Source organism: Aureobasidium melanogenum (assembly GCF_000721775.1).
Source record: "Aureobasidium melanogenum CBS 110374 unplaced genomic scaffold scaffold_26, whole genome shotgun sequence".
NCBI classification, from domain to species: Eukaryota; Fungi; Ascomycota; class Dothideomycetes; order Dothideales; family Saccotheciaceae; genus Aureobasidium; species Aureobasidium melanogenum.
This window is the reverse complement of record NW_024470078.1, coordinates 74,749-99,418: the sequence shown is the minus strand read 5'-3', so window position 1 is coordinate 99,418 and position 24,670 is coordinate 74,749. Positions and strand designations below refer to the sequence as shown.

Here is a 24,670-nt window from a genome sequence, read left to right as displayed (position 1 = left end):
TTATCCAGTAACCCAAGACCACTTTACAGCATAGTCAAGCCACCGAACCAGCCTGCTTAGATCCTTGCTTGAATATTCTCTCGTGCTTGAATGTTTTCTGCAGCAGCAGCGTTTTTTCTGGCCCACATCTGCTTTCGCAGTTCGTGACCGTCCATGAATGCATCAAACCATTCTGGCTTGTAAGGTGGTAGAGGTCGTCCTTTGCCATTCTCGCCTGGACCAGCGAGAGCTCTGACAGTTTCAAAGTATTCCTCGAAGTCAGGGTGAATGACGTTAAACGCAGGGCCGTCGCCCTTCTTCTTCACGCGTTCTGCCTCCCATTGCTGTTGCTCCTCGAGAGGCGGCAATTTGGCACGCCCAGCCAGCAATCTTGCTGCGAGTACAGCTTGCCATTCGAAAATCTTGAATGTTAATCCAGCTCCAACCTGACACAACGCGTTAGTGTTAATCAGCAAATCAAATTCGAGTTACTTACTGCTCCGACAAATAGCAATGTCGGATCTTGCTGGTAGACGACATTCTGATATAGGCCCGGGACTCTGTTGTTTCTAATCTTCACATCCGGCAGAAAAGGGAGACTCCAAGAATATCCAGTGCCAAAGATGATGTGGTCAACATTTTGTACTGAGGTACCGTCAATGAAGTGTACGGTGCGTTGGCCCCCTGAGGTGTCGATATGCGAAATAGTTGGCTTCCTGATGACTCCTGGGTTGTTAAATGCGCCGTCTCCAAAGTAAACGTTGATGGTATGACCGTTGACCACTGCATAGACCTTGGAGTCAACCACGCCAACAAGGTCTGTAGAGATGTCGGCTGCAGATACTGAGCCACCAACCACAACGACACGCTTGCCTTCGTAAGCATCTCGGCCGCGATACATTTTGCTGTGTAGAACACTGCCAGGGTGTTGGTTCTCAAGCTCCTCTAGCCCCTTTACTGCTGGAACATAAGGCACATTGAAGTGTCCACTCGCGACAACCACGGCGTCGAACCACTCAACCCACCAGTAATCCTTTTCGCCTTCCTCTCTTCTCAAGGTGACTTTCCACTCATCACCGACCTTCTCCACTCTTTCAACATGAGTATTATAGCATACTAGATCCTCATAGCCATTGCGTTTGAATAGACTAGTCACATAGTCTCTCATGACAGTCCAGTGCCGAAAGGGTGATTTCTCACCATGCAACTCAATCGTTCGTGCCGAAAGCTCCCCCATGATAGGCTCTTGGGTGTACTCCATAGTTACCACATCAACATTTGTCTCAAGATAAGGATAGATCGACGAGTCTGTCCATCGGGGCTGAGTGTTTCTTGGAGTATGACCTGGAACCTGTACCGGTAATTGTACTGGCTGATCTGCCGTCCTCGTAGCCAGCGCTGCAAATTCAGTCAATGGAGCTGGTGGTAGCTTATCTCCGTACCTATCTATCTGGTCAGCTGTCTTGAATGATCTTGCAGATAGCAATAGATAATTTGAAAAGTTCTCGAGAACTATCCGCCATGATTAAGGCGATCAGGGAACAATAAGAAAAATACACTTACCAGCATCCTCCTGGGCCTTCCTGCCTGTCAAAGACACGGATTTGATCAAACGCCTCTTCTCGAGCCAGGGCATCTACTGTGATTGCTCCCGATGGACCAGCGCCAATCACAGCCACTCTTCTGATCTTTCCGGTCGCCATCTCTGTGCACTTTGATTTCTAAAATTGTTTTGGGCCAAGATCGGTTGCTCCTGAGGCGATAACTCCGAAAAGCCTGTGTACGTATTTGTGTACCAAATTGCAAAAGATCTCAGCGAACGATTGTATATACAAGAAGAAAAATCAACGACAAGAAGAAAGCGACAATCAAACGGACTGAGGGTGTAGAAGAGCACGGGACCTTCCTAGACGGGACATGGACATGGCAAAGAAATTGGCTTGATCACGCAAATCTTGGCGACCGGCAGATCGCCCGGGTCAAGAGCGACCCTGTCAGCTTTCCTTCCTCTTCTCTGCGCTCGCGATCGTACAGCAGTAATAAATCTGCCACGCGTCGGTGCAGAATTGTTCAATAGCAATCGCGCCCATAGCAGAGAGCTTTCAGTGTCAATGTGGGTCGTCAATAGATCTCGCGTGGTACGAATACTTCAACACTTACATGCGGCAGAATTTACTTGCCGCCGCCTTGATGACAACCTGATAACACTTCACAATATCTCATAGAGATTCTGATTTCCCTTATGTCTTCTATAGTCGATCAAAGTGGAAATTCTCATGTCTTGGGGACCAAATAGCAGACAACAAGATAGACAAAAAAACAAGGTGAGTATCTGATAGATGCTTTGAAAAGCCGTGGTTGAACCTTAATCGACAACCTCCTCTATCAGCGTTCCTGCTTCCAGGCTACACCTCAATACGACTTCATCACAATCACCATTGGCACTATATAAAACCAATACACTCGCCAATCCAAGTAGGATCTGGAATGATCCAAAACCCGCCTCCTTTCTTGCTCGCTGCTCGATTGACGTTCATCTCGGCTAGAAGAGCTTCACGCTGTTTTCGTCTTGTGTTTCTGCGCTCGACATTATCACCACCAGGCAGGAACACTGTTGCAGCCAATGCCTTCAATGTCGACCTCAAGGATTCTTCGTACTCTTTGCTAGAGATCTTGATTCCTTGCTCTTCTCTTTCTATCAACGTCTTTCTTAGCTTGTCATGTTCATTAATCGTTCTGCGACAGACATCAAGATCCTCAAGGTCGGGATATTCCTTCAAAACCTCTGCTTTTTCTTCCTTGGTTGTGATCAGTAAGATCTTCGCAAGGGTGTCTTGACATTGTTTATAGTCGGCCTTCCACTTTCCGAGTGCATCCTCAGTAGTAATGGGATTGTCAATCAAATGTATCACGACGTATTGGAGCGCCAGTTCACAAAAGTGACGCTTCTCATCATGTGAGACGTCTGCGGCAAATTCTCTTGCTTGATCGCTTTCAGCTTTTTCGCTCCTCGGGACCAGAACCTTCTCACTTTCAACTTCGTATTGGTTCAAGATGGCTTCCCTTACAGCCGCTGTCGCAAGCTTGGGATACCGTGCTAGTACAGCATTTCTCTCTGCCTCGTACATGTTCTCGGCTTTCGGTGCGTTGTTTTTCAACCAAGCGTCGCACTCCCTGTACTGTTTGGACAGCTTCCTGGAGGATTCGTCTTCCAAGATGAGGGCTGCTGTAGCGTCGAGCTTCAGACGAATGAAATGTTCCAGCTGAAGCCCATGGAGGCGGAAGTTCTGAATTCTGGTACTCTGGGATACACCTAGAGTTGCACATCGATCATAATATTGATACACGACGCGCTTTCTGGCTTTCTGGTCACTGAGCTCTGGATGATTGGACAACAGAATCGCTCTTGCGTCGCTGGACGTATGGACTCCATTTGCCCAAAGGCATACAGTCGCTGGTCGAACAATGAACGGTGGTCGAACAGAATTGATGTGATTTTGTCTGACGAAAGGCATCTTGTAGAATTGCTGGCTCTTATGAAAAGCAGAACTCTCATTCAGAGGCGAGGTGCAAAGCGATTGCAAGTGGCTCAGGATTTAGCTTGTGGTCATGCAGGTCGGCTGGGTTTCAATGCGGCACAGTGCAGACATCCCTGTCTTGCCTGGATTGTGTAACCACACCCGCATACTCGGACAGGATCTGCAACAAGTGTGATCACACCGACGACCTGAAAACCAAAGAAGTGACATTATCAACCTTTAGCATCGCGAAACGTACTGCTTGTTGCGGCGATGTGATTGAGCTGTTCTCGGGCATTTCTCCTTCTCTTAGATTCACTTGTGCCACCTCCACGACTTTTTTGCCTTACTATATGCTGGCAGAGTTAACATTCCAGAATATCCATGCGACGCTTATTCGTGAACTGTGGTTTCTGATACATCATCTGCGGCCTCTTCCTTCTTTGATACCTCTTCTTTCTTACGTCCTCAGAAGCCCTCCAAAGACTAATAGATTGAAGAGGCGAGGAAAGCATTCAGAAGAAGGTAGATTGCGCTAGTTCTTGACAACGGTGATAGTAGTTTTTGATTGTTTCAGGTCTTGGCTTGGGGATAGAGTTGCATTTCCTGTCGTATTCGTGCGTAAGAGGCTTGGGTTACACTGACTTTGATGAGGTGCATCTTTGATCCATCGGACTTCTCCTAGGTGGGTAGAAAGGTCAAGTGCTAAAATGTTGCAAGGTTCGGTGGAATCAGCGAACACCCCACGTGCGAATGCCTTGTTTGTGATTGCCAAGCAAATCCAACTGCAATGCAGAACGCTCCTTCTCCTTCTGCTTCTCCTTACTCTATCGTACAATAACAACAAACACAATCAGCCTCCGTATTCCTGCCGCAATACGATGCACACTCATCCCGAGTATACCGGTCTAGAGCCCAGGAATGAGGAACGAGACGTTGTCAATGGATCATTCCATTGTTGTTTAGCCCTCGGAATTCTGACTTTCCTGCCCTAAACTTCTTCGACGTCAGGAGGGGCCAACCGTTGTTCTCTTCTATTGTAGCAGAGTTGCCACTTCCGAAGCTTGTGTCTACACGAAAAGTGTGTTCGAGGTAACGTTAGGTAACTGGTGGTGGTTGTGCTGCACGCTGGATCAACCTCGGCTCCTGATGCTGCCTTGAGCGATAGTAAGAACGGCGACGGTTTACAAAGAGTGTTCTATCTTTGGTTTGAGACACAAACAGCCTCTTGGATATCTGTAAGTGGCGTAATTCATGGTTCTGTACCCCGAAGACGAAGAGTTGTGTTGCTCTCGAGATGCAAACTTAGGATCTACAATGCCGAGGACGCTTCTGCAGGAACCCGTATAACTCAAAACTGTGAACACACGATCTTCAACGATCCAAGGCAAGAGACGCAGAGTCAAGGTAAGTCAGGCTAGACTTGCTTCGATGGTCTTGCTCTTCGCTCCATTTGGAAAGTGTGCACGCTCAGAGATGAAGGGCCGTTATGGATACGAGAGCTGAACTCCTGGTAACGGGTTCCTGGTTCCTGAGCCAAGCTCACACCAGCACCCTCAAGCCATGCATCACGGTATTGGCACGAATACCTCTCTGGTATAAAAGACCTGCTTGACCATTGTCAGATTGATTCCTCCCATCACTCGCAACCACGGTCATTCGTCTGATTTTTCAATCCAACTTCCACATTCGCTATACAAAGCATCACTACACCTTTTAATATCCCACAACTTTCAATCCACCACACCACCACAAACATGAAGTTCACCGCTGCCGCCTCTCTCGCCTTCATCGGCGCCGTCGCCGCCCAAAACTCCACCACTGCCGCCACCGGCTGTGTTGCCAAGTACAACACCTGCAGAACCACCCCAGTCGATGGTCTTTCCGCCAACCAGGCTTACTGCGCTTCTCAGAATGCTCAGTGCCAGGGTGACTGCTATGCTGCTCTGAACACCTGCAGAAGCACCCCTGTCGATGGCCTCTCTGCCAACCAGGCTGCTTGTGTTGCCGAGTATGCTACTTGTCTCGGCGAGAACCCTATCGCTAGCACTGGCGGTCTCATCTCGACTTTGATTCCCTACAGTGCTACTGCTTCTAGCAGTGCTACTGTTGCTTCCGCCTCTGGCAATTCTAGCATGGTTTACACTACTGAGGTTGTTACTGCGTAAGTGGCTACCCTGTATCCTTCTATCTGCCTAAACATCATCTAACCCGCCATCCCAGATTCACCACTGTGTGCCCTGCCCCCACCGCCGGCGCCTACGTCACCACCATCGCCAGCAAGGAATACACCATCTCTTCGGCCACCACCATCACCGTCACCGACTGCCCTTGCACCATCTCATCCATGGTTCCTGCCAAGTCCACTCTGACTTCTGCAACTGGAGCCAAGACCAACGGTACTGCTACTACCACCAAGCCTGCCATTTACACTGGTGCTGCTGCTCAGTTTGGTGCTGGCATGGGATTCTTGGGTGCTGCTGCTGGTGCCGTTATGCTTTTGTAAGCATGTTTGCGGTGGTAGGTGCAGATGCATTGCGGTACATTTCACCGGCTTGCTGAGTGATGGATGTGGTGAGCCACGAGATGTCAAAGAGATACAGTATATCCTCAAGGAAGCTTATTCCTTTTTCTTCTCTGATTTGGAGAGGACGCTGTCAACTAAACTTCAATGACTAGATTGCAACTAATATAAACCATACCATCAATGTCAGATAATAATCAGTATTTCTTTTGACCATAAGACTATTCGCTAAGCATGGAGACTAATTAGAGTGATATTTTCACACACATCTTATATACCAGCATCACTACCCTAGTACTTATGGTAGCCATTCTTATTGAGGATTCGAGCTTCGAGTTTTGTGGTTGTAGTTGGTAATTAGAAAGGGAAGCAAGAGCGACTCAAGATGATGGCTGATATGCACGGGTCGCGGCTGAGCAGTAGGGTCTGCGGCACAAAAATTCATGCAGCCAACGAGACATTTCAATTCTACTAATCGACGCACCCTTCAAATCTTCAACTTATGGTCAAGGCGCCCGAGTTTCTGAGTCTCAGCCCGTCCGCCATAGCGACGTACGTCAGGATGAGAGCTAATGTCGCAGCCACGACGGAGGTCCTTGATTCGCTCAACGATAGTTTGACACACACCTGGAGCCCAAACCCTTTGGAGGCGAGTCGTCTCCTTGCGTTGAAGTACATATTCCTAGAAAGCAGTATTCCAAGCACATACGGCCACAGTCAGCTGAAAACTGGGCATCCCGTCCGCTCTGCCATACATAAGCAGTTGAACGGCAGATTAGTACTACGGTGGGTGACCACGTGGGAATCCCTGCTGCTGTATGTTTTGCTCTTTTTTTTGTTTCTCAACATCATACATTCTTTTTGCTCAGGGACCTTGTCGTTGTTCTGGGATGTGAGCAGCTTGCAGACTGGAAGCGTTTCTGGCTGCATCATGATTCTGAAATAAATACACACAGCATCCTGACTATACGCTGGACGTGCTACAAATTGAAATTAGGTTGCACATGTAAGTATATTGCCTGCCTACGGGTGCTAAGGGTCGAATGTAATCCATGTGCTACAAGACATCGAGCATATCAAGGATTTCGCCTAAAACATCATCACATAATCGCAACTAGGCTCAAAGCCTTGCAGGCACAGATGTTTTTCCAGCACCAAACACATGAACCCTCTTTGTCCTTTTCATTTGTCGCTGTGCTTGTTTCTTGTATAGCGAGGACATGGTAAGAGGCGTGATGAATGACGGGTTCTGAACCTGTCACTCACTTTATTGCAGCTGATCAAAATCGGTCTATACATAGACCGCGGTATGATGTTGTTGCTAAGGTCGAGCACGACTATGTTCTGCTGAAAAGCAATGGTTTTAGACAACAACGTCAAGGCACGGAGCAGACTTCACAGGTCAACAGGTGAACATCGATTCTCACGTGATTCTCAATGCTGTCATTTGCATGCTCTATAATTTTGCACGGTGTTGTTGTTGACTTTCGGCAGGCCTTTCTAGCACACTTGTCTCGTCTGCTGTTTCATGCTTCTGGTGTTTGTCCAAGTGCACAGCGATACCTTCGATGAGGATGCTCACTCAAGTCCAGTTCTCTCTCTTCCCTCCTTTCCTTTTCCTTTTCTGGGATGTTTGTGCACTTCCATCGCTCAAGAAAGACCATGATCTTTCAACGTAGTGAAACTCACAGCCAGCAGACCTCTCTAGCTCTTTCAGCTTCCGTCAGAGAATTTTTTGTCGTAGATTTTGTTCAAAAACACATGTGTAAGGTCTTTGGTAAGCATTGTTCCATCGCCCAACAGCTCGCGGAATGTACTGTCTCCGAAGAACGTCTCGAAGTGCTTGAGGACCAGTTTTTGAGCATTCGTGGTCAGTGAATCATCGGCAAGTTGATGAGCATCAGAGCCAAGCAACTTTTGAATTGCATGAATGGTTTCCTCGTAGAACGCGCCATCTGATATCTCTCCTGCAAGAAATTCGTTGAACTGTTCTGCAGCCTCTTTTCTGAGTGATCTGATATCGTATTTGTCTCCTAACATGAAGACCGTTAAGTGAAATTCTGGATAGCTCCAATCATTGATTTGTATTTCTTGCTTCTTGTATGTCGTACCATAGAGATGTTTGAGCATGGCCATGATTGCGTTGGGGCTAGCATCTTCATCATGCAGCTTAATGACTTTCTTGTTGGCTTCCTGAATCATGGTCAGCAAAATGACTCGATATCTCGTGGATGGTAGCAAAAGATACACTGAAGCTACCACAGAGAGCCTTCTCAAACCAAACCGATCCGCTTGCAAGCATAACCTTGTGAGCAAAGATTTGCTGGTTGCCAAACTTGACTATAACGTCTGGGAACTGCTCATCATTGAAGAAGGTACGCTTTCTGCACGAAGATTAGACGATGATCTCCCAGGTTCATACAGACAAGTGTGACTGACTGAGCGGGTGTGTTGTTGGCCATGATTGCTAAGACGTGCGGCAAAAAGCAGGCTCCCTGTGAGCTGGGGGGATGGTTCAGAGCTGATGTTTGAGAGGAAAAGCGCAGAATGAAGATCGGAAGGAAGATGAAGTAGCGTCTCGCAGAGTGGCAGTGAATTTATCGGACTGAAGTGAGAAGTGTTTCACCTGAGCACACCGCAAGTCGATATCTCTCCGTGTACACAGTTTTTTCACTCTCACTATCATTAGACATTTACAACTAGCTTCATATAGTGGAGATGTTTCCAAAAGCTCTACACAGCAACTTCTTGCAACGGGCAGCTTCCCATTGTGGAAAACATCGCGCATCTTGAGAACTCTCTGTCCACTATGACGAAGTGTGAGAGGACTAAGACAGGCACTGTGAAAATTCAGCACACGCGCCGCTGCAATTACTCAGGCTGGGACTGTGAAGATCAGAAGCCGTGTTGAAGCTACAGAGATGAATGAGGAGCCAGATTGAGATGAAAGCAACAAACAGAGAAAGCAAGAATGGAACGGCGCTTCATGAAGTGATAGGGGTTGTAGTCATCGTGATATGCATCGAAGCTATTCGACGAGGTTTTGGTACTCATCAGCTAGGATCAAGTGTGGATGCTGTTGGACAGGTATGAATGTGGCAGAGTTTGGGGTTTTTGTGTAGAAGATGCATTGTTCTGAGAGCAAAAGCAGAATGTGCTCTAGAGAAAGAAGGCTAAGCTGTGGAATCATGTTCGCCCTTTCTTCGAGCAGAAAACCTGTTCAACGTTCTTCCCCAATAATTGTACATGTGAGTGGCTGCTGCCCTCTGAAGACATGGTGAGAAGAGGCACTGAGGCCCTTACCAAACTGCGTCGATTTGCCAGCTCCAAGGTGTGTCTCTCGGCGTGACGGGCGAAGTGCTCCAGAAATCCTGTGAGGGTTTAATTAGTATATACATTCTTCGTGCTGACAGATCACCAACTTGGATGCCATACACCATGAGATACTCACATCCCTGTTTCTTGACTGCAAACGGGTGATGAGCTCGCCAGTTTTCTGAAGAAAGTGGCGGCTGAACGAGTCGCTGAACATGGTTCCGTCGCCCAACAGCTCCTGGAAGAGCTCACTTTTGTACAAGTGGCTTGCTTGTTCGATTATGAACTTGAATACATCTCCCTGAATACTGTTGTCGGCGAACGTGTCTGCACTTGGTCCGATGATTTGCTGAATCGACCGAACGATGTGATCTGGAAAGTGATACTGATTGGGATCGCTCGAGCCGTAGTGGTCGTCTCTGAAAGAGTTGATAAAATGGAAAGAGGCCGTCTTGCGTAGCTCGGGAGCATCGTAGAGGTCGCCGAGTCGATACATGGTCAGGTGCTGGTCAGCGGAGTCGCCATCAAGTCCGTCCAGGCGATAAGTGCCGTCATAGAAGAATCTCAGCATAGCAGTCACGGCGGCCGGATCGTCGTCGCCGCCAATATCGATCACTGTCTGCTTCGATTCCTGGTCAGTCAGCAATGGTATTCAGTGCATCGGAGATGTTGACTTGCCTTGAACTCCCCAAGCAGTGCTTTCTCAAACCAGATGGAACTCTTCACAAGGATAAGTCGGTGAGCAAAGATCTCCTGGTCGCCGAATTTGACGATGACATCCGAGAGTGTCTTGTCTGAGAAGAATGTGCCGAGCTTTCTTTCCTCACTTTTCTGGTCAACGCCGACTTGTTGATCTTGGATATGGGAAACGTACCGTGGTCCTCTTGGAGTTGGACCTTCCGATGAGGTTCGCACTGATATGTGACCCGACATGGTCCTGCTGTTGGATTCTTGACGATGGGCGAGAGAGTTGTGTCTCGAAAAAGTTGGCGAGAAGGACTTATGGTGGAAACAAATGAGCCAAGGCAGACAGGCGGAGTGTGAGTGAAATAGGATCAACAAGACGTCGGCGCGCCGGGTTAGAGAGTGACAAAGGTGAGGGTGTTTTCAATAGCAAACACCTGACACTTTCAGTTCACTACACCACCAGACAGACCTTTCTTAGAAATAAAAACCAAAAGAAGCTGGTGTGTTGGCACAAAGCGCGCAACCAAGTCCAGAACCAGTCTGAATTATAAAAGTTTCTCTTCGCATCACAAACATCCTTCACTACACGATTCTGACTACTTATCCTGGGTAAGCACCTCTTGCCGAAAGTACAGTGGGAGTTCATGAATCTGATTTCTTTCAGACAGCATGGTTACCATTGATCTTGCAATGACTTTCGTCTTCGCCATAGCGGTTTTGAATTTAAACAGTGTGCCCAGGGTTCTGAGCTTCGATTGTGTTGTACGCGACATTTACGACGGCAAAGATGCCATTGCCGTCACCCAGGCGGTACGTCCTGATGCCACCAGACCCAGTCAATCAGATCATGTTTGCACCTGGGACATGATGGTCGGATGCGACACCATGAAAGGGTGAGGAAGCAGAAGATGCTAAAAGCATTACAAGCTGATTCATGCATGGCTGAAGGTAACAATTGAGGGACGGAAATATGAGAGCTTCATACAAGCCCGCAAGACGAGAAAAATCGCTTACACATCATCGACTCTGAAGATGCAAAGAAATGTAAATCGCTTGTGCATAGGGTGGCATTTCCAGTAGCGAATAGTGTTTCATAACGCGAAATGAGATTGTTGAGCGCCACGAGGATGAAGAAATCATATGCGGCATTGAGGTGTCAATGAATCTATAAACTCTGTCAATTTGACTTTGGGAGCCAACGATGGGGGAAGATAAGCAGAAACACTCCGGTGAAAGATATGGAAGTGTCTCAGTGAGTCGGCGGAGATGTATGAGGACAAGGCGCTTGGTCACTCAATGAAGGTTTGCGGCTGCTACCGAACGTGGCCCTCTGAAAGCCGGGATTGGGAGCCGCCGGTTGCCAGGGGCCAGACCCCACCAAGGCAAGTCTTCATCCCGAAATTCTGTGATAGCGAGTAATGCAAAGACCGAAGGGGTTGGGGAATAGTGACTATTGGAAAAAATAGGTCTTTTTTGAAAAAGTGGCGATGCCAGTACGTAGAGAGACATGCTCATCACAAATAGGTGCACTGTAAGTCGTTGGGATGTACGAGATCTGCAGTACCCTAGAGCGGCTGTCGAAGATGTCGTTCGGCTGTCACTCGAGGTAAGAAACCTTCAAGTTACCTAGGTCCGATCACGGATTTGTTAAATAGGTAAGAGAAGACAAGAAAGACGGAATTCTTCGGGCAACGACGTTTAAAGTCGTTGCGATGAGCGGAGATATTGGTGACATGAATTGCTTGGAATTCACGACGTTTAAAGGTGCTTATCTCAAAGTCTGGATCAGTGGCGTTATGGGCAAGGAAGCGACTAGACCCACGGCCTGAGGGAATGTCATGTCTCGCTATCTTGGGTCAGCATCCTTTTGACCTTCCCTGATCCTCGAATACTGAAAGACCATTCTTCTGCTCATTGCTACGCAAACTTGACACGCGACCGACGAAGTCTATCGAAAATACAGGGCGCATCAGGGCTGACTTTTTGAGACCCGACGAGAAGGAAGCAACGGTCCAAGCGTCGCGACTAGGAATTCACGTACGACAACGCGGCTTCATTTGTGCAGTCACGACTGGACAGGCTCCTTCCTGGACCATCTTAGGACACCTTTGAACGCTCACCCCTCTGCGGAGGCGGTGGGCTCTGTCAGGAAAGAGCATGGGAGCATGGAATACTGCGCCACCTGAGCCCCGCACCCGTCGAGGAAACTGGCCGACGCTCCTCTTCAGCTGGTGGTGTACCATCTTTGCTGCTGTAATCATCCTCACGCGCCTGGCCGGCAGGAAGATTCGCAGTGGTCGCCTCTTCCAGGAGGACAAAGTCATGGCCCTGAGTCTGATCCCGCTGTTTGCGCGTATGGGCCTGGTTCATGTCATTCTTTTATACGGCACCAACAATGTGCAGACTGCAAATCTTACTCCTCACGAGATTCACATGCGTCAAATAGGTTCCAAACTGGTCCTCGCATCACGCATCACATATGCTATGTTCATCTGGATCAGCAAGTTCACTGTCTCCGAGTTTCTCAAGCGCATCACCAGTGCCATCTGGAGACGCAGCTACGAGATTGTCCTTCATGGTATTCGCGTCTTTCTGGTTGCAACCTTTATCGCCGTAGTCATAGCCACTCTTTCCGAATGCCAACCCTTCGATCATGTAGGCACACGATTCCTATACACTCCACGCTGCACGTGCGCTAACACCACTTCAGTACTGGCAAGTCGTGCCAGACCCTGGCCCTGCATGCAGACAGGGCTATGCTCAGCTCATTACTATGGGTACTGCAGACATCATTACCGACATCCTCCTCGTCGCCTTCCCAATCCCAATCGTCCTACGCTCGCAGATTCGCCTGAAGCGCAAACTCTCCCTCGTCTTTCTTTTCAGCTTCTCTGTCGCCCTTATCGTCATTACCGGCTTGCGCATTCCCTATGTCATCCTCCATCATGGACGTCAACAATACCGCACTGTCTGGGCATCCATTGAAATCCTCGCTTCTGCTGCCGTCTCCAATGCCATCATTCTAGGCACCTTTGTCAAAGACCGAGGTGTGAAAAAGAACAAATATAGGCCCGACGCTACTTTGGATACGATAACCCGCGCCGACACTCGTCGCGCCACCATCGCATCCTTCCATCGTGACAGCGAGGAAGCTCTTTTTAGGGAGATGGGCGTTCGCATGCCTGAGGAGCTAGCTTCTCCCAAATCTCCTCAGGTCAGACCTGCTCCGGTTGCTCGCATCTCGTCAAACTCAAAAACAGCTCACAATACCGAGTATCTTATGTCGCCCGCCGATATCAGTGATAGTCCACCAAGCCCACACGACAGTGCAGATGCTTTGCGCAAAATTTCCGACACAGCACCCTCGACAGCTACAGGGCAAAGTGTTTCTTTCTTCGACGTCGGTGGACTGCTTGGTGACAGCAAAAATCGACAAGGCTCCTCCGGTACTATAACCCAGGACTTTGCTGACCAAGGTTCTCGTCCCTATGGCGCATCCAGACCGACCCAAGACATACTTTCGGATCTCGGCGGTATGTTATCCTTAACAAGAAGCCGATCTCATCGGACTCCCACAAACCGAGACCGATCACGATCGCGTCCGACACATAGCAGAGATGGTACTTCTCCGCGACCACTCTCGCAAACACACCGTCCACAAGAAGATAGTAATTCCTTAAGTCTGCAAGATATTGGTGGTCTGCTTGGAGGCAGTTTACAAGGCCAGAACAGACCTGCCCAGCAAGAGCCCATATCGCCCACTACTCGAGCACCGCCATCGAGTATACCGCCAGATTCTCAAGCGCCTCGAATAGCGGGACCTCCAGTCGCCCGACGAAGAACTTCGAGCGACAATCTCTGCCTACAAGACGTAGGCGGCTTGTTGAAATAGAACAACGACCATTTCTACTTGTAAGATATGTCACGATGGCACTACGATATATACGGCGTACATGTGGAGGAAACTTTATACCTGTCTATACCTTTCCCATTCTCTTCTTTGTTGGATATATACCTTTGGTTTTCATATTCTGGTCTGTTTGGATGTTCTGGTACTCTATACCCCCTTCTGATCTGTTTTTTTTTATGTAGTATTAGATGTCTATTACAATTCTCACTTTCTTCTGTTTCGACTTTTCTAATCTTCTTGTCTCAGCCTTCTGTATTGATGCTTCTCTTGTGTCACTGAGTCTGGTTCCATCACACTCTCATTGCTGAAGTCTCATATCCGAATAGATATCTTGAGATGCTCTCTCACGGTCCACCTTGCCCTCGTTCGGGGTAGATTGAACAAGACACGCGCGTCTAGCTTTACCAGCTTTTACTCGGTTGTATAGAGGCACAAAACTGTATAGCTCATTGGAATTAACGTAAAAGCAGATTTTTTCATTCTCCGAGTCTCGTGTAAACTTTTCAAGGCTCGATCTAATCTCCCAAAAGACCATAGTTGAACACCTTTTTTGCATCCTTGAGTTTAAACAGTAGTGTTGACCTCATCAGTCTCGCCCTCGCGTTCCGGCGCCGCAGCCACAGCTTGATCTTCATCAGCGATGGTTTGTTGCTGAGCTCTCAAGGCATCTTCAGTTGCCATTGCATCCTCCTCGGTTCCGACTCCGCTGGCGCCGACAGGAGCGGTAGCATCTGCGTCTTCCATGTCTGCGTCTGTGTCGTTGAGGGCTACACCGCCATCACTGTCGACGACAGTTTCCGGTGCTGCTGTAGCTGAGACGGTAGGGTCTGCTGCAGGCGCATTCTTGCGGTTGGGTTGCTGACTGTGATCGATAAGCGGAGACTCATCCTTGAACAGTCTCAACAACATAGCCCTCCTCTCCTCTTTGGGCAACATCAAGTTCAAACTCGAGATACTGCGCCAAAGCGGCAGAGTCAATCTCTCGCTAAACCCGTCTTCTTGAGTGGAGGGCTCGACGCGCAAGATACAACATCCCATTCCGATATCCCTAGCTTTTTCGCCGATTTCGCCGAGTTCCTTCCAGTGCTCGCCACTTACGCGTGGGAACATCTCGATAAGGAGTTTGCGCAGGGTTTGTTGTTTGTAGCAGCGGATGATGCGGGTTTCGCCTGCCCAGCCTTCGACGATGGGGAGGCCTTCGCTTTGGAGGCGCCAGCGGCAGATGTCTTGGCCTTGGGCGTCTTGCTTGACGAACATCTTGACGCCGGAGTGGACGAATTTCATACCGCGGCCTTCGTTCTTGGTCAGGATGTCCTTGGCCAGAGCGGTGGTGTAGTAGATGGCCTTGACGGGATTGCCGAGGGCGTTGCGGACCATGAAGCGGTCGCGCGGGAAGCGGGATGACAATTGGTAGAAGTCGAAGATGCCGTCAAGTTCTTCGTGGGTGGGTGAGAGGTACTTGAAGGCTTCTTCGTGGGGTTGGTTGTTGCGACGGCCGCGAGGGGCTGCTGCTGCGGCAATGGCGGCAGGCTCGTCAGGGGTGATTTCGTCTTGTCTGAGAGGTGCAGAGGGAGGCATGGGCCAGTGTTCCATTTGGCCAACCTCACCAACAGCGCCAGGACCAGTACCTTCGTCCTTCTCGGTTCTTGCTCTCTTGACATCCTGAGCGGCAGAATCGCCGACGTCTTCCAGACCGCGCTTGTTAGACGCAGTGTCGATGTCAGAGATGGCCTCCTTGTTCTGACGTTGTGCAGCAGAAGCAGTGCCAGTCTCAACAGTGTGGTTAGGGTCGCTAGGGGCGTACTCCTCCACGGTCTCGAGCTTGGGAATGACGCCTTCAGACTCGGGCTTAGCCACAATCTCTTTGGCGATAGAGACGACGGAAGGAGCGGTATTGGCAGACTTGGTCTCTGACTCGGGCTTAGCTCTGATTTCCGACTTCTTCTCGAGAACAGTGATGAAGAAACCACCAGTGTCCTGCTGGTGAGGGTAGACGCGAACACAGCGATCCAGAGGAAGGTTGTGGCCAGCAGGTGCGAACATGCCAGGAACGACACGCTCGAGCGAAGCCTCGAACTTCTTCGACTTGGCGTCCTCAACGTCCTCCCAAGAGTTCCAGAGACGGCCCTCCTTGTCCATAATCTTCCACTCCTTGAGTCCAGGGTAGCGCTTGAGCTCAGGTAGCTGGTCGCTGACGTCGACAATGTTGATCTTGTCGATACCACCACAGCGCTCAATGGCGCTTGAAATGACAGCCTCGTTCTCGACAGGGTTCATGGAGCAAGTCGAGTAGACAACGCGTCCACCAACCTTCAGCATTTGGAGAGCACGGACAAGAATGCGGACCTGAGTAATGTAGAGACCAAGACCATTTCCAGGAATCCAGTCCTTCCAGATGTTGGGGTTCTTTCTGCAGGTACCGTCACCAGAGCAAGGAACATCAGCAAGAATTCTGTCAAACTTGAGCCACTTGCCCTGCTTCTTTTGGCCTTCAGGAACGGGATCTGAAGGAAGCTCGATCGAAGGGAACATGGTAGCATCGTGGTTGGTGACAATCAAGTTGGGGCTGTTCAAGCGCTTGACCTGGTGGACCAACATCTGGGCGCGCTGGTAGTTGACGTCGTTTGCGACCAAAAGACCAGTGGCTCGGCCGTCATCGCTCCAGTCATTGCCCTCGACAGTCTCGTCGGCAGCTGCTGCAGGATCGGCCTGAGCGTCTTGGTGTTGCTTTGTAGCCTTGCGAATACGCGACTCTTCTCCAGCATGCAGCATCTCAACCAATTGAGCACTCTTGCTTCCGGGTGCGGCGCACAGATCGAGAACGGTGTGGTGCGACTGGACATCGAGGAGAAGCGGAGGAATCATAGAAACAGCCTCCTGGCGACTGATGTTGCCGACGGCAGTCTCAGAGACGAGGAACTTCTGGAAAGCGGCAAAGGGAGGGAACTTGCGAATGACATTCTTGGGGGTGGTCATGTAGTAGGCAAGCTGGTTGGGGTACCACTTGATGGGCATCGGAGGCTCGACATTCTGGTCGTCAAACTTCATAGACTTGATTTGAGGGATGAAGTGTTCGTCCAGGTTCTTTTGCACGGCGAGCGCATGTCTGCGAAAAGTCAGCGACTGCTTGTCGACCCTTCAGAAGTTCGTCTTGTATACCCTTTGCTGCCGCAGAAGCGGAACGAGTTGGGCAGCTCGCGACGAAGGGCGGCCCAGAACTGTTCACGCTCCTCACCCTCGGGCACAATGTTCATGTCATTGTAGAGTCTCTCGAATTGCTCGTTGACCTTGGGCACTTCGGCGTACGACTTGCGCTCCGTCGACCAGTTGTTACCGCCGCCGCCGCCACGGCCCTTGCCCTTGTTCCTAAAGTTCTACCACACTGTCAGCCGCCGTGCATCTTACAAAGACTCGAAGATACTCACACCTCTACCCTTTTTCATCGGCATGATTGGTTTATGTGAAGAACGGAAATATTTCGCTTCTAACGTCACTCGAAGAGAAATCGAAGCTCCCGCAGACTCGCACGGACCATTTGCACGGTTGCAATTGCCCTTTCCGCTTTCACGAGTCACCCGAATGGAAAGAACATAAATGTGTGAAGAAATATAGCATCCATGAGTTAGTCGTAGCTTGTGTTCCAAACCATTGCTTTTGTCATCTCTGGCCGCCTCCATTGCTTCCACCAAAGAAGAATCCGTCAAACAAGTCGAAGCCTCCATGTTCATCCCATGGCTGACCACCGCCATCGAAAGCAAGCCCTCCCGCCCCGAAGCCCATGTCAAACTCTCCATAATTACCTGGCGTTTGTCCTGCTTGACCCAAGACTCCTCCTTGGTCGGGGAGCTGGAAGTCTTGCAAGAATTCGAAACCCTCGATCGGACCTGGCATTCCTTGAGGCCCAGGTGCCAAATAGTTCTGCCCTCCTCGAGGGTAGTAATGGTGCTGACTGGGTGATTGTCTCGCTATTGGCGGCGGGGTTGTTTGTAACGATGGGTCTATCGGTGGGCTAGGTGCATAAAGTCGAGGAGATATTTGATTCTGCTGATACGCAGGTCCCGCAGGCGTGTTCGGGAAGGCTGGTCCTCCTTCTCGCTTTACCACCGGATTGGGTGGCCGCGCCATTGGGAACGGTGCCCTCCTTTGTGCTGATGGACGATTGGTTGACTCGTCATCTGTGAACAAATCTCGCAAATTCATGTCAAATCGTGGCATAGGTCGTCTGGCTTGTTGCGGCTGCTGCTGTGGTTGTTGAGGCTGAGGTCTGCCTTGGTTGGGAGCCATAATAGCTGTGCCGTGGTTGGCCTTCCTGACGTTGTGCTCTCCTGCAGCGGACGCATCCGCATGCTGTTGTACTTTCTGCGCTTGTGCGATATACCGTAGTGCCTGCGTTCCGAATCCTGTAGTTTGCTCCACCATCGCAATGGTTGCTTTGCTCATGCGATCAAATGCATCCCGACATGCTTCAGCAGGCGGACACTTTTCAATCATGTCTCCGAGCACAGATGTTGCTGCCAGAATGGTGAAGTCAACATCGTCCAGAGTAAGCTTGGACCTTACGACCGTCGAATGCCAGATGGCATATAGGAAAGATATACCAGACATGAACAAGTGGTGTGTAGCCAGGAAAGTGTGGTTGACCAGCCTTACGCGATGTAGCTGACGGTAGATCTTCAGTGTCTTTTGACCCGCTTCGGCCACCTTCAAGAACACCATTTCCTCGTCTTCTTCTTCATAGTCGACATGACCTGGACTAGTAACATCATCGCCAGTAGACGCATCTAGTTCCCCAGCTAGTGACGGAGGTACTGATAGAGATTGGCGGTAAAGCATGGTCACTGTGAGCCAGTAGTTGAGCTCCAAGAATAGTGGAGAAAATGCGACTCCAGTCATCGTCTGTGTAGGAGACGACTCAATCCATTCGTACAGTCTTCGATCGATGTCGCCTCGCCATTCCCTGAAGCTTGAATATCTCGACAAGAACGGTGAAGGAAGATCTGTGTGCATCCATCGGTTGGCCCCATTGACAGTACCTCTTTCTCTAAATTGCTGAGTCTGGCGGTGCTGCAATACTTGCAATACCTCTGACTGCAGTAATCGAAGCCGGAAGTAGTGGTAAGAGACGTGTTTATAACTCGGTATGCTGCCATACTCGTTCTGTGGCGGAGTCAAGAAACCACTTGGTGTGATATACTTGTCGTCGAGCAGAGTTGGGAACTCAGTGGTGATAACCTGGTCTGTAATACCAAAAGGTCTGCCAACGCAAGTAGAGACCAGGCGATCGAAAGAGTAAACGCACCACCATAACCTTCTTCGGAAGTCTCGAATGTATTGTCGTCGTCCAAACTCTTCTCTCGCAGCACTAGTCATCTCGCCCTGTCCTTGCTCAGCACTGATCTCTGTCGCAGCCTCCGGGTCCTCGTTGTGAAGGCCAAGATCCACAGCAAGACGGACAGCTACGCCTACAATATACCACAGACCCGGTGCGACAGGACGAAGTAGCGCGAATCCTGCCAGAAGAAGGACGGCCTGTAATTCTTCAAGACCACCACCAATGCCCTCTGTTGCAGACGAAGACGATCCAAGGAATGACTCCAGATGTACTATAGCTGAAGCGTGATACTCTTCCGGTCGGGATTGCTCGTTAGAGAGCTTTTGCCTCTTGCGGCTCTGTCCGGCTTTCCCATCGGCGGCATTCTCTGCGTCGTTGTTCTTGTCAGAGGCTTCCAGAATGACCCCAGCGCCTGTAGCAAAGACGATGTTGAGCATATATAGCTCGCGCGGCGTTCTCTTCTTCTCCTCTGTGGCGTAAACTTTGTCAAATAACGCCATAAACTCTCCGCGATGTAATATAGGTATCTGTGGGTTGGAATGCTCAAAATATAGCTCCATCAATCGTCGTCCAATGTCCTTGTCGGGGAAGGTCGCTGGTTTGATGGCAGGTTTTGTCTGCAGTCCAAAGAATGAATCCCTCATAGTAGTTCCTCCTGTAGCTGCGCTCGTTAGTGGCTTCGAAGGACGAACGCCGCCACGTTCTGATGTCGATCCAGATACTGAGCTCTTGACGGCAGCAAAGACAACTCTAGCGAAGGATATCCCAGAAGTAGAACCGAGATATCTAGAATCTGAAGCTCCTAATACTGATACGTTTCCGATGTTATGGACTAGATTAGAGAGGTGCTTCTGTTCGGTCTGTTCATCCGAAACAGCAGAAACAGGTCCAGCGCTAGTGTCAGTGTACTTCTGTGCTCCAGCTGCCGTGGCTTCACCTGAAGATGTTATCGTAGGAGAGACAGGCGTCGCCACACTCATGCTGAAGTCATCTGTAGGCGCATAAGGAATATTGTTGGCTTGGAGCAAAGATTCCAGATGCTGCACCCGACTCTCTAGATAGTATACATAGCTGTTCCACGTCAGTGGAAGTCGAGAGTTTCCAAGGCTGTGATTTCTTACCTCCTGGGTATCTCCCTCTTGCTAACAGGATCGAAGCCGACGCATCTAGTATAGGTAAGTCAGGACGTCCAGCTCATCAATAACGAAAATACATACTTGACATTGGCCTTTTCGCAACTCGTACATGCCGGTAACTTCTGATCACAGCGGTTCTTCCTCAAACGACACCGATTACACGCGCTGACATTGCGAAAGTTTGATGACGAAGCTGAAGACGCGCCATTGGAGGCGCCGGCGGCGGCACCATCACCAGAAGCACCTTCGACGGCCTCATCAGCAGCGTCAGAAGCCTGCGGATTGGCACGCTTCTTCTTGTTGGTTGACTCGGTTGCGTTGTTCATTTCGCGGTCGGCATCGCTCACGAAGGCAAGCGCGAAGCGGCTACGCGGAGGCCACACCGGAATCTGTCTCTGCCTTGTCTTTGTCGCACAGATGAGTGCATACAACAGGGATGTGCCGCGTTTGATAGCTCACTTTTTCCTGTCTTTGTGCTGCAGTTGATCTCGAGTCGACTCGGTGATAATGACTCGTCGCGCGTTTCCACCTGTACTGTTATGCCTGATATCCGATCATGCACTGATAAGCCCCGGGCATTGGGTTTTCGTTGCGTGGAGAAGGAGACACGGTTGGGCATGAGCTAGTACGCTAACCTGATCGGTTTCTAGCCTCGGGTCAAAACAGCCCCGATCAAATATTTTGTCCAGGCAAAATAAGGAGAAATATCAATGCTGTCGAATCTTGAGCCTCATGGAAATACTCAGGCAACCATGTAAAGATAGATACTGACAATTTATCCCACGTGGAGAAGTTGGCCGGGAGCTTTCGATAAGGTTCAATCGTTTCTGAATTGGCATGTTTACGGTCTAACACAATCTTATGAGGAAAGCGGGTTTCTTTTTGAAAATGATTCTGCAAGGCACAATCCATTCATTATCGGTATCGACCTGTTACACGTGGTGCAGCACAATATTATTGAGATCTCAGATGGACAAAGAAGTATTCAAGTGCGCATGGTTGGCCTTTTTCGAGCTGTACAGATTTTGAGTGCCTGCTATGGGCATCACCCTGCTCTCAAACATGGACAGGGTCAGTCGAATTGTGTATTCATCAAGTGCATCCGAAGCCCATCGACATCGGCTTATAGTACAGCGACACACTCAATCTCTACATCAGTCCCCAAAGGTAGCGTCTTGACAGCCACACAACTATGTGTCCAAATCAGCATGTCGATCACAACCTCGGTTGTGAAGCACTCACGTTCTACTCGGCTTGACATCACCCCAGTAGGTCTTGTACACCTCATTCATCTTTGCAAAGTCGTTCATATCGGCCAAGAACACATTGACCTTGATGACCTTTTCGATGGTTGTTCCTGCTTCCTTGAGAACAGCGGTAAGGTTCTTGATGCATTGGTGCTGTGAAAAGTGTCAACTCTTTTGCATATACTTGAAGAGCGGGAGCAATATTTTACAGTATGAGCTTGAATATCACCGTCAATAATATTTCCTGTCGTGTCCATGGCGATGGCTCCTGAACAATAGACGAAGCCATTGGCCACGATGGCTTGACTGTAGATGCCAGGAAGAGGCTTCGGAGCCTTTGAGGTCAGAATTGCAGTTTTAATGGACATGATCGAGTACTGTGTGTACTAATTGAGTCTTGTGTTATACTCGAGTTGAAAGAAGTGAGATGTTCAATTGTTCGGGAAGAGAGTTGAATGTTGTAAGGTTGATCGGTACCCTCTTATCGCACCGCCGGTGGGGTTGGCCTATCTTGATGGTAACACGATGGTATCCTTGTCCCACTACAATGCTTGTCAAGTGTTTCTCTATATCTGCTCGAATGTTGTAACCCTGCAGACCGAGAAATTGGAGCTTGATATGAGAGTCGTGATGGCTACAGAACGAGACACGACTTGACGAGAATAGCAATCGACATTTTCAGCCATATCTATCAAAGCAAATCGATGCAGCTAGACTACCTACTCGTATCATTCTTACAGCGAATGTGTCGCATCGTATATATAGCAGAAACGCCATCCATCCAGGCGCCAACCGTCCCCGAATACCAAGCAAGAACGGGTATATAGTCGAAACCTGGTGCTAGCCATACCGAGCACAGAGAAAACGCCCAATGGACCTCCCGAATAGCAATAAGAACTCCTCTAGAGTCGATCTCGGATCGTTGAAAAGATACGGGACCCGCCGTGAAACTGCTTTCATCTAGGTGAATTTTTTGAAACGAATGAGAAGGATTATGAAAATGATGGTGACCCCGTAGGCAAGAGGAACTGATCATGGTCGGAAAGAGAATTCGTGTGAACCGTGTGAAAGATGATTCGAGAGATCATTGGCATGATTCTTCATCGGAGCTCACTCGTACGTCTGCGTCCAGGAATGGGAGGGCTTCCGAGTCCAGATTGGCCTCCTCTGCTTTCGAGTATCGGCGCTTTTCCTCCACCATACGCAAGCTGAGAATGGCGCCGATGATTGCAACGAAGCTGTTTACCCACCAGGGGAGACCTAATACGCCCACGGAAAGACCTAAAGATTGGGCCAAGCCGGAAAGTGTGGGCCCGAATGCTCTGCACAAGCTTGCCGACGATGCTGCCACGCCATTGAGAGTGCCCAGGACCTTCTTCGATGGGGCTGCATTGGCCAACATGATGGCCAGAGACGGGTAAGAGAGGGCTTGTGCTGTAACCTTCCAGACCAGCACGAAATAGATACAGGGCATACGCAGGGCTGTCGGAACGAGCGTAAGATAAGGAACCATCAAGTATAGGATCGGGTACGAGAGAATGACGAGTCGGAATGTAGCCAGACTTCCAATCTTGCGATTGACGAACGGGAATACGAAGAGCGTGGCAAACATCTGGATGAAGCCTTGGGCGGAGAGGATGAAGCCAATGACCTTGGTGGGCAAGGCGAAGCCACCAGAGAATTGGAAAGGCAGATGCGGCGCTTCTTTGGACTCGGGCAAACTGAAAAGTACAGGGAGTAATTGCTCAGCAGATATCGTGTGACTGTGGATTTGTTAACAAAACAATTACCAAGCAGTCCTCGGGCCAGACTTACTACGCAAGAATGCCATATCCAACGATATTGAGACAGACTTGCCACGTGAAAGCCTTTGCGACAGCCGCGTCATCACGACGAGAGCATGTGGATTGGGATGATACAGGCTGAGCTTCGTTTGGCAGCTCTCCAACCAGGACTGGATTAACGACTGGAGATAATTGGCTCGAGGAATAGCCAGGCGCAGCATCTTCGAACAGAGCTAGCGTCTCGCCAGCCTTCTCGTGAAGCTGATTTGGGCGGAAAAAGTCCAGAATCCAATCACCGATGTCGAGGCCATAGTCTCTGCGATCCTTGAGATCTTCATGAGTCTCCTCGAGGAAAAGGATGCCTACCAGCATTCCGAAGATGACGACTCCTGCGCAAACCAAGTTCGGAAGTAGGTACGGGAATTTCTCAAACAACGAACCGTGCTCGAAGTAACCGGGGTAGTTGCGCACAGGGTCAGCAAGAGTGCCTCCTAAGCCAGAGCCAATGATTGACCTGAAACTGTAAGTAAGATGGCGCTGATGGTATAAGAGATAGGCCTACCCAAGGCACCAGATGAATGGCATGATCGAATATGCACGTGCTACATGTTGTTAATACGTATTTACTAACAGATGCCAGGGAACTTTACTGACCTTGGTGTGCTTCGACAGTGACTACCTCTGCGACCGTCGTTTGCAAGACACCAATATTCCTATAACTCGTCAGAATGGTCAAGAGTGAATCGATGCCCAACGTACCCGTTGAGAAGACCTCCCAAAGCACGAGCAATCAGAGCCGTGGTCAAGTTAGGAGAGAACCCAAAAACGATCATACTGATGCCAGTGCCCGCCAGTCCCGTCAGGAGGATAGGTTTGCGTCCAACCTTGTCGCTCAATCTACCCCACATGACTCCGGTTGAGAATTCGGCGAAAGCAAAGGCGGATGTGACCATGCCAGCATATAGAGCAATTTGTTTCTCGTCATTGGTGATGTGGAAAGATGAGATCATGTAATAGACATAAGGAAAGATTGACATGAAAGCAATTGGCTCGCATATACGGCACAAAGCTGTAATGAATGTCAGTCGTTCGAATCTATGTGAGAGAAGGTATGTGTCGAGCCACACCTAGGACAAACAACTGCCGAGTAGGGAAGGCATTCGATTGCTGTTGCACTTGGCGACGTTGTGCATGTGAGGGCAACATGACGCGGATGGAAGTGGGACAGGACAGACGGT

At 49.5% G+C, this 24,670-nt stretch overlaps 11 protein-coding genes across 11 annotated transcripts; 3 read left to right on the top strand and 8 right to left on the bottom strand.

Moving 5' to 3' along the window:
- Positions 1-56: 56 nt before the first annotated feature.
- Positions 57-1,682, bottom strand: M437DRAFT_87803 (FAD/NAD(P)-binding domain-containing protein; the record flags this gene model as incomplete). The annotated part of the gene is made up of 3 exons (XM_041028713.1): positions 57-425; positions 476-1,421; positions 1,543-1,682. The coding sequence occupies 3 exons, from the start codon at positions 1,680-1,682 to the stop codon at positions 57-59; spliced, it is 1,455 nt and encodes a 484-aa protein (XP_040876211.1).
- Positions 1,683-2,423: 741 nt separating this feature from the next.
- Positions 2,424-3,494, bottom strand: M437DRAFT_69219 (uncharacterized protein; the record flags this gene model as incomplete). Its single annotated transcript, XM_041025243.1, has 1 exon — positions 2,424-3,494. One exon carries the CDS (start codon positions 3,492-3,494, stop codon positions 2,424-2,426), a length of 1,071 nt encoding a protein of 356 aa, XP_040876210.1.
- A 1,760-nt stretch (positions 3,495-5,254) lies between these two features.
- M437DRAFT_57423 (uncharacterized protein) lies at positions 5,255-5,665 on the top strand (the record flags this gene model as incomplete). The annotated part of the gene is made up of 1 exon (XM_041023226.1): positions 5,255-5,665. One exon carries the CDS (start codon positions 5,255-5,257, stop codon positions 5,663-5,665), a length of 411 nt encoding a protein of 136 aa, XP_040876209.1.
- Positions 5,666-7,734: 2,069 nt separating this feature from the next.
- M437DRAFT_78327 (uncharacterized protein) lies at positions 7,735-8,483 on the bottom strand (the record flags this gene model as incomplete). The annotated part of the gene is made up of 3 exons (XM_041026969.1): positions 7,735-8,177; positions 8,239-8,405; positions 8,461-8,483. The coding sequence occupies 3 exons, from the start codon at positions 8,481-8,483 to the stop codon at positions 7,735-7,737; spliced, it is 633 nt and encodes a 210-aa protein (XP_040876208.1).
- Positions 8,484-9,490: 1,007 nt separating this feature from the next.
- Positions 9,491-10,155, bottom strand: M437DRAFT_32048 (uncharacterized protein; the record flags this gene model as incomplete). The annotated part of the gene is made up of 2 exons (XM_041019224.1): positions 9,491-9,951; positions 10,011-10,155. Coding segments are annotated over 2 exons (606 nt in total), but the record flags the coding sequence as incomplete, so codon positions are not given.
- Positions 10,156-10,692: 537 nt separating this feature from the next.
- M437DRAFT_69215 (uncharacterized protein) lies at positions 10,693-11,852 on the top strand (the record flags this gene model as incomplete). The annotated part of the gene is made up of 5 exons (XM_041025242.1): positions 10,693-10,833; positions 11,260-11,438; positions 11,490-11,516; positions 11,548-11,629; positions 11,679-11,852. The coding sequence occupies 5 exons, from the start codon at positions 10,693-10,695 to the stop codon at positions 11,850-11,852; spliced, it is 603 nt and encodes a 200-aa protein (XP_040876206.1).
- A 328-nt stretch (positions 11,853-12,180) lies between these two features.
- Positions 12,181-13,915, top strand: M437DRAFT_57586 (uncharacterized protein; the record flags this gene model as incomplete). The annotated part of the gene is made up of 2 exons (XM_041023249.1): positions 12,181-12,678; positions 12,734-13,915. The coding sequence occupies 2 exons, from the start codon at positions 12,181-12,183 to the stop codon at positions 13,913-13,915; spliced, it is 1,680 nt and encodes a 559-aa protein (XP_040876205.1).
- A 582-nt stretch (positions 13,916-14,497) lies between these two features.
- On the bottom strand, positions 14,498-17,382 carry M437DRAFT_78325 (S-adenosyl-L-methionine-dependent methyltransferase; the record flags this gene model as incomplete). Its single annotated transcript, XM_041026968.1, has 3 exons — positions 14,498-17,039; positions 17,093-17,307; positions 17,359-17,382. 3 exons carry the CDS (start codon positions 17,380-17,382, stop codon positions 14,498-14,500), a joined length of 2,781 nt encoding a protein of 926 aa, XP_040876204.1.
- Positions 17,383-17,590: 208 nt separating this feature from the next.
- Positions 17,591-20,727, bottom strand: M437DRAFT_57418 (uncharacterized protein; the record flags this gene model as incomplete). The annotated part of the gene is made up of 3 exons (XM_041023225.1): positions 17,591-20,336; positions 20,387-20,431; positions 20,483-20,727. The coding sequence occupies 3 exons, from the start codon at positions 20,725-20,727 to the stop codon at positions 17,591-17,593; spliced, it is 3,036 nt and encodes a 1,011-aa protein (XP_040876203.1).
- A 797-nt stretch (positions 20,728-21,524) lies between these two features.
- On the bottom strand, positions 21,525-22,016 carry M437DRAFT_87795 (putative L-PSP endoribonuclease family protein; the record flags this gene model as incomplete). Its single annotated transcript, XM_041028712.1, has 3 exons — positions 21,525-21,591; positions 21,644-21,801; positions 21,858-22,016. 3 exons carry the CDS (start codon positions 22,014-22,016, stop codon positions 21,525-21,527), a joined length of 384 nt encoding a protein of 127 aa, XP_040876202.1.
- A 716-nt stretch (positions 22,017-22,732) lies between these two features.
- Positions 22,733-24,638, bottom strand: M437DRAFT_57398 (MFS general substrate transporter; the record flags this gene model as incomplete). Its single annotated transcript, XM_041023221.1, has 6 exons — positions 22,733-23,411; positions 23,464-23,946; positions 23,995-24,034; positions 24,087-24,145; positions 24,192-24,501; positions 24,560-24,638. The coding sequence occupies 6 exons, from the start codon at positions 24,636-24,638 to the stop codon at positions 22,733-22,735; spliced, it is 1,650 nt and encodes a 549-aa protein (XP_040876201.1).
- Positions 24,639-24,670: the final 32 nt, after the last annotated feature.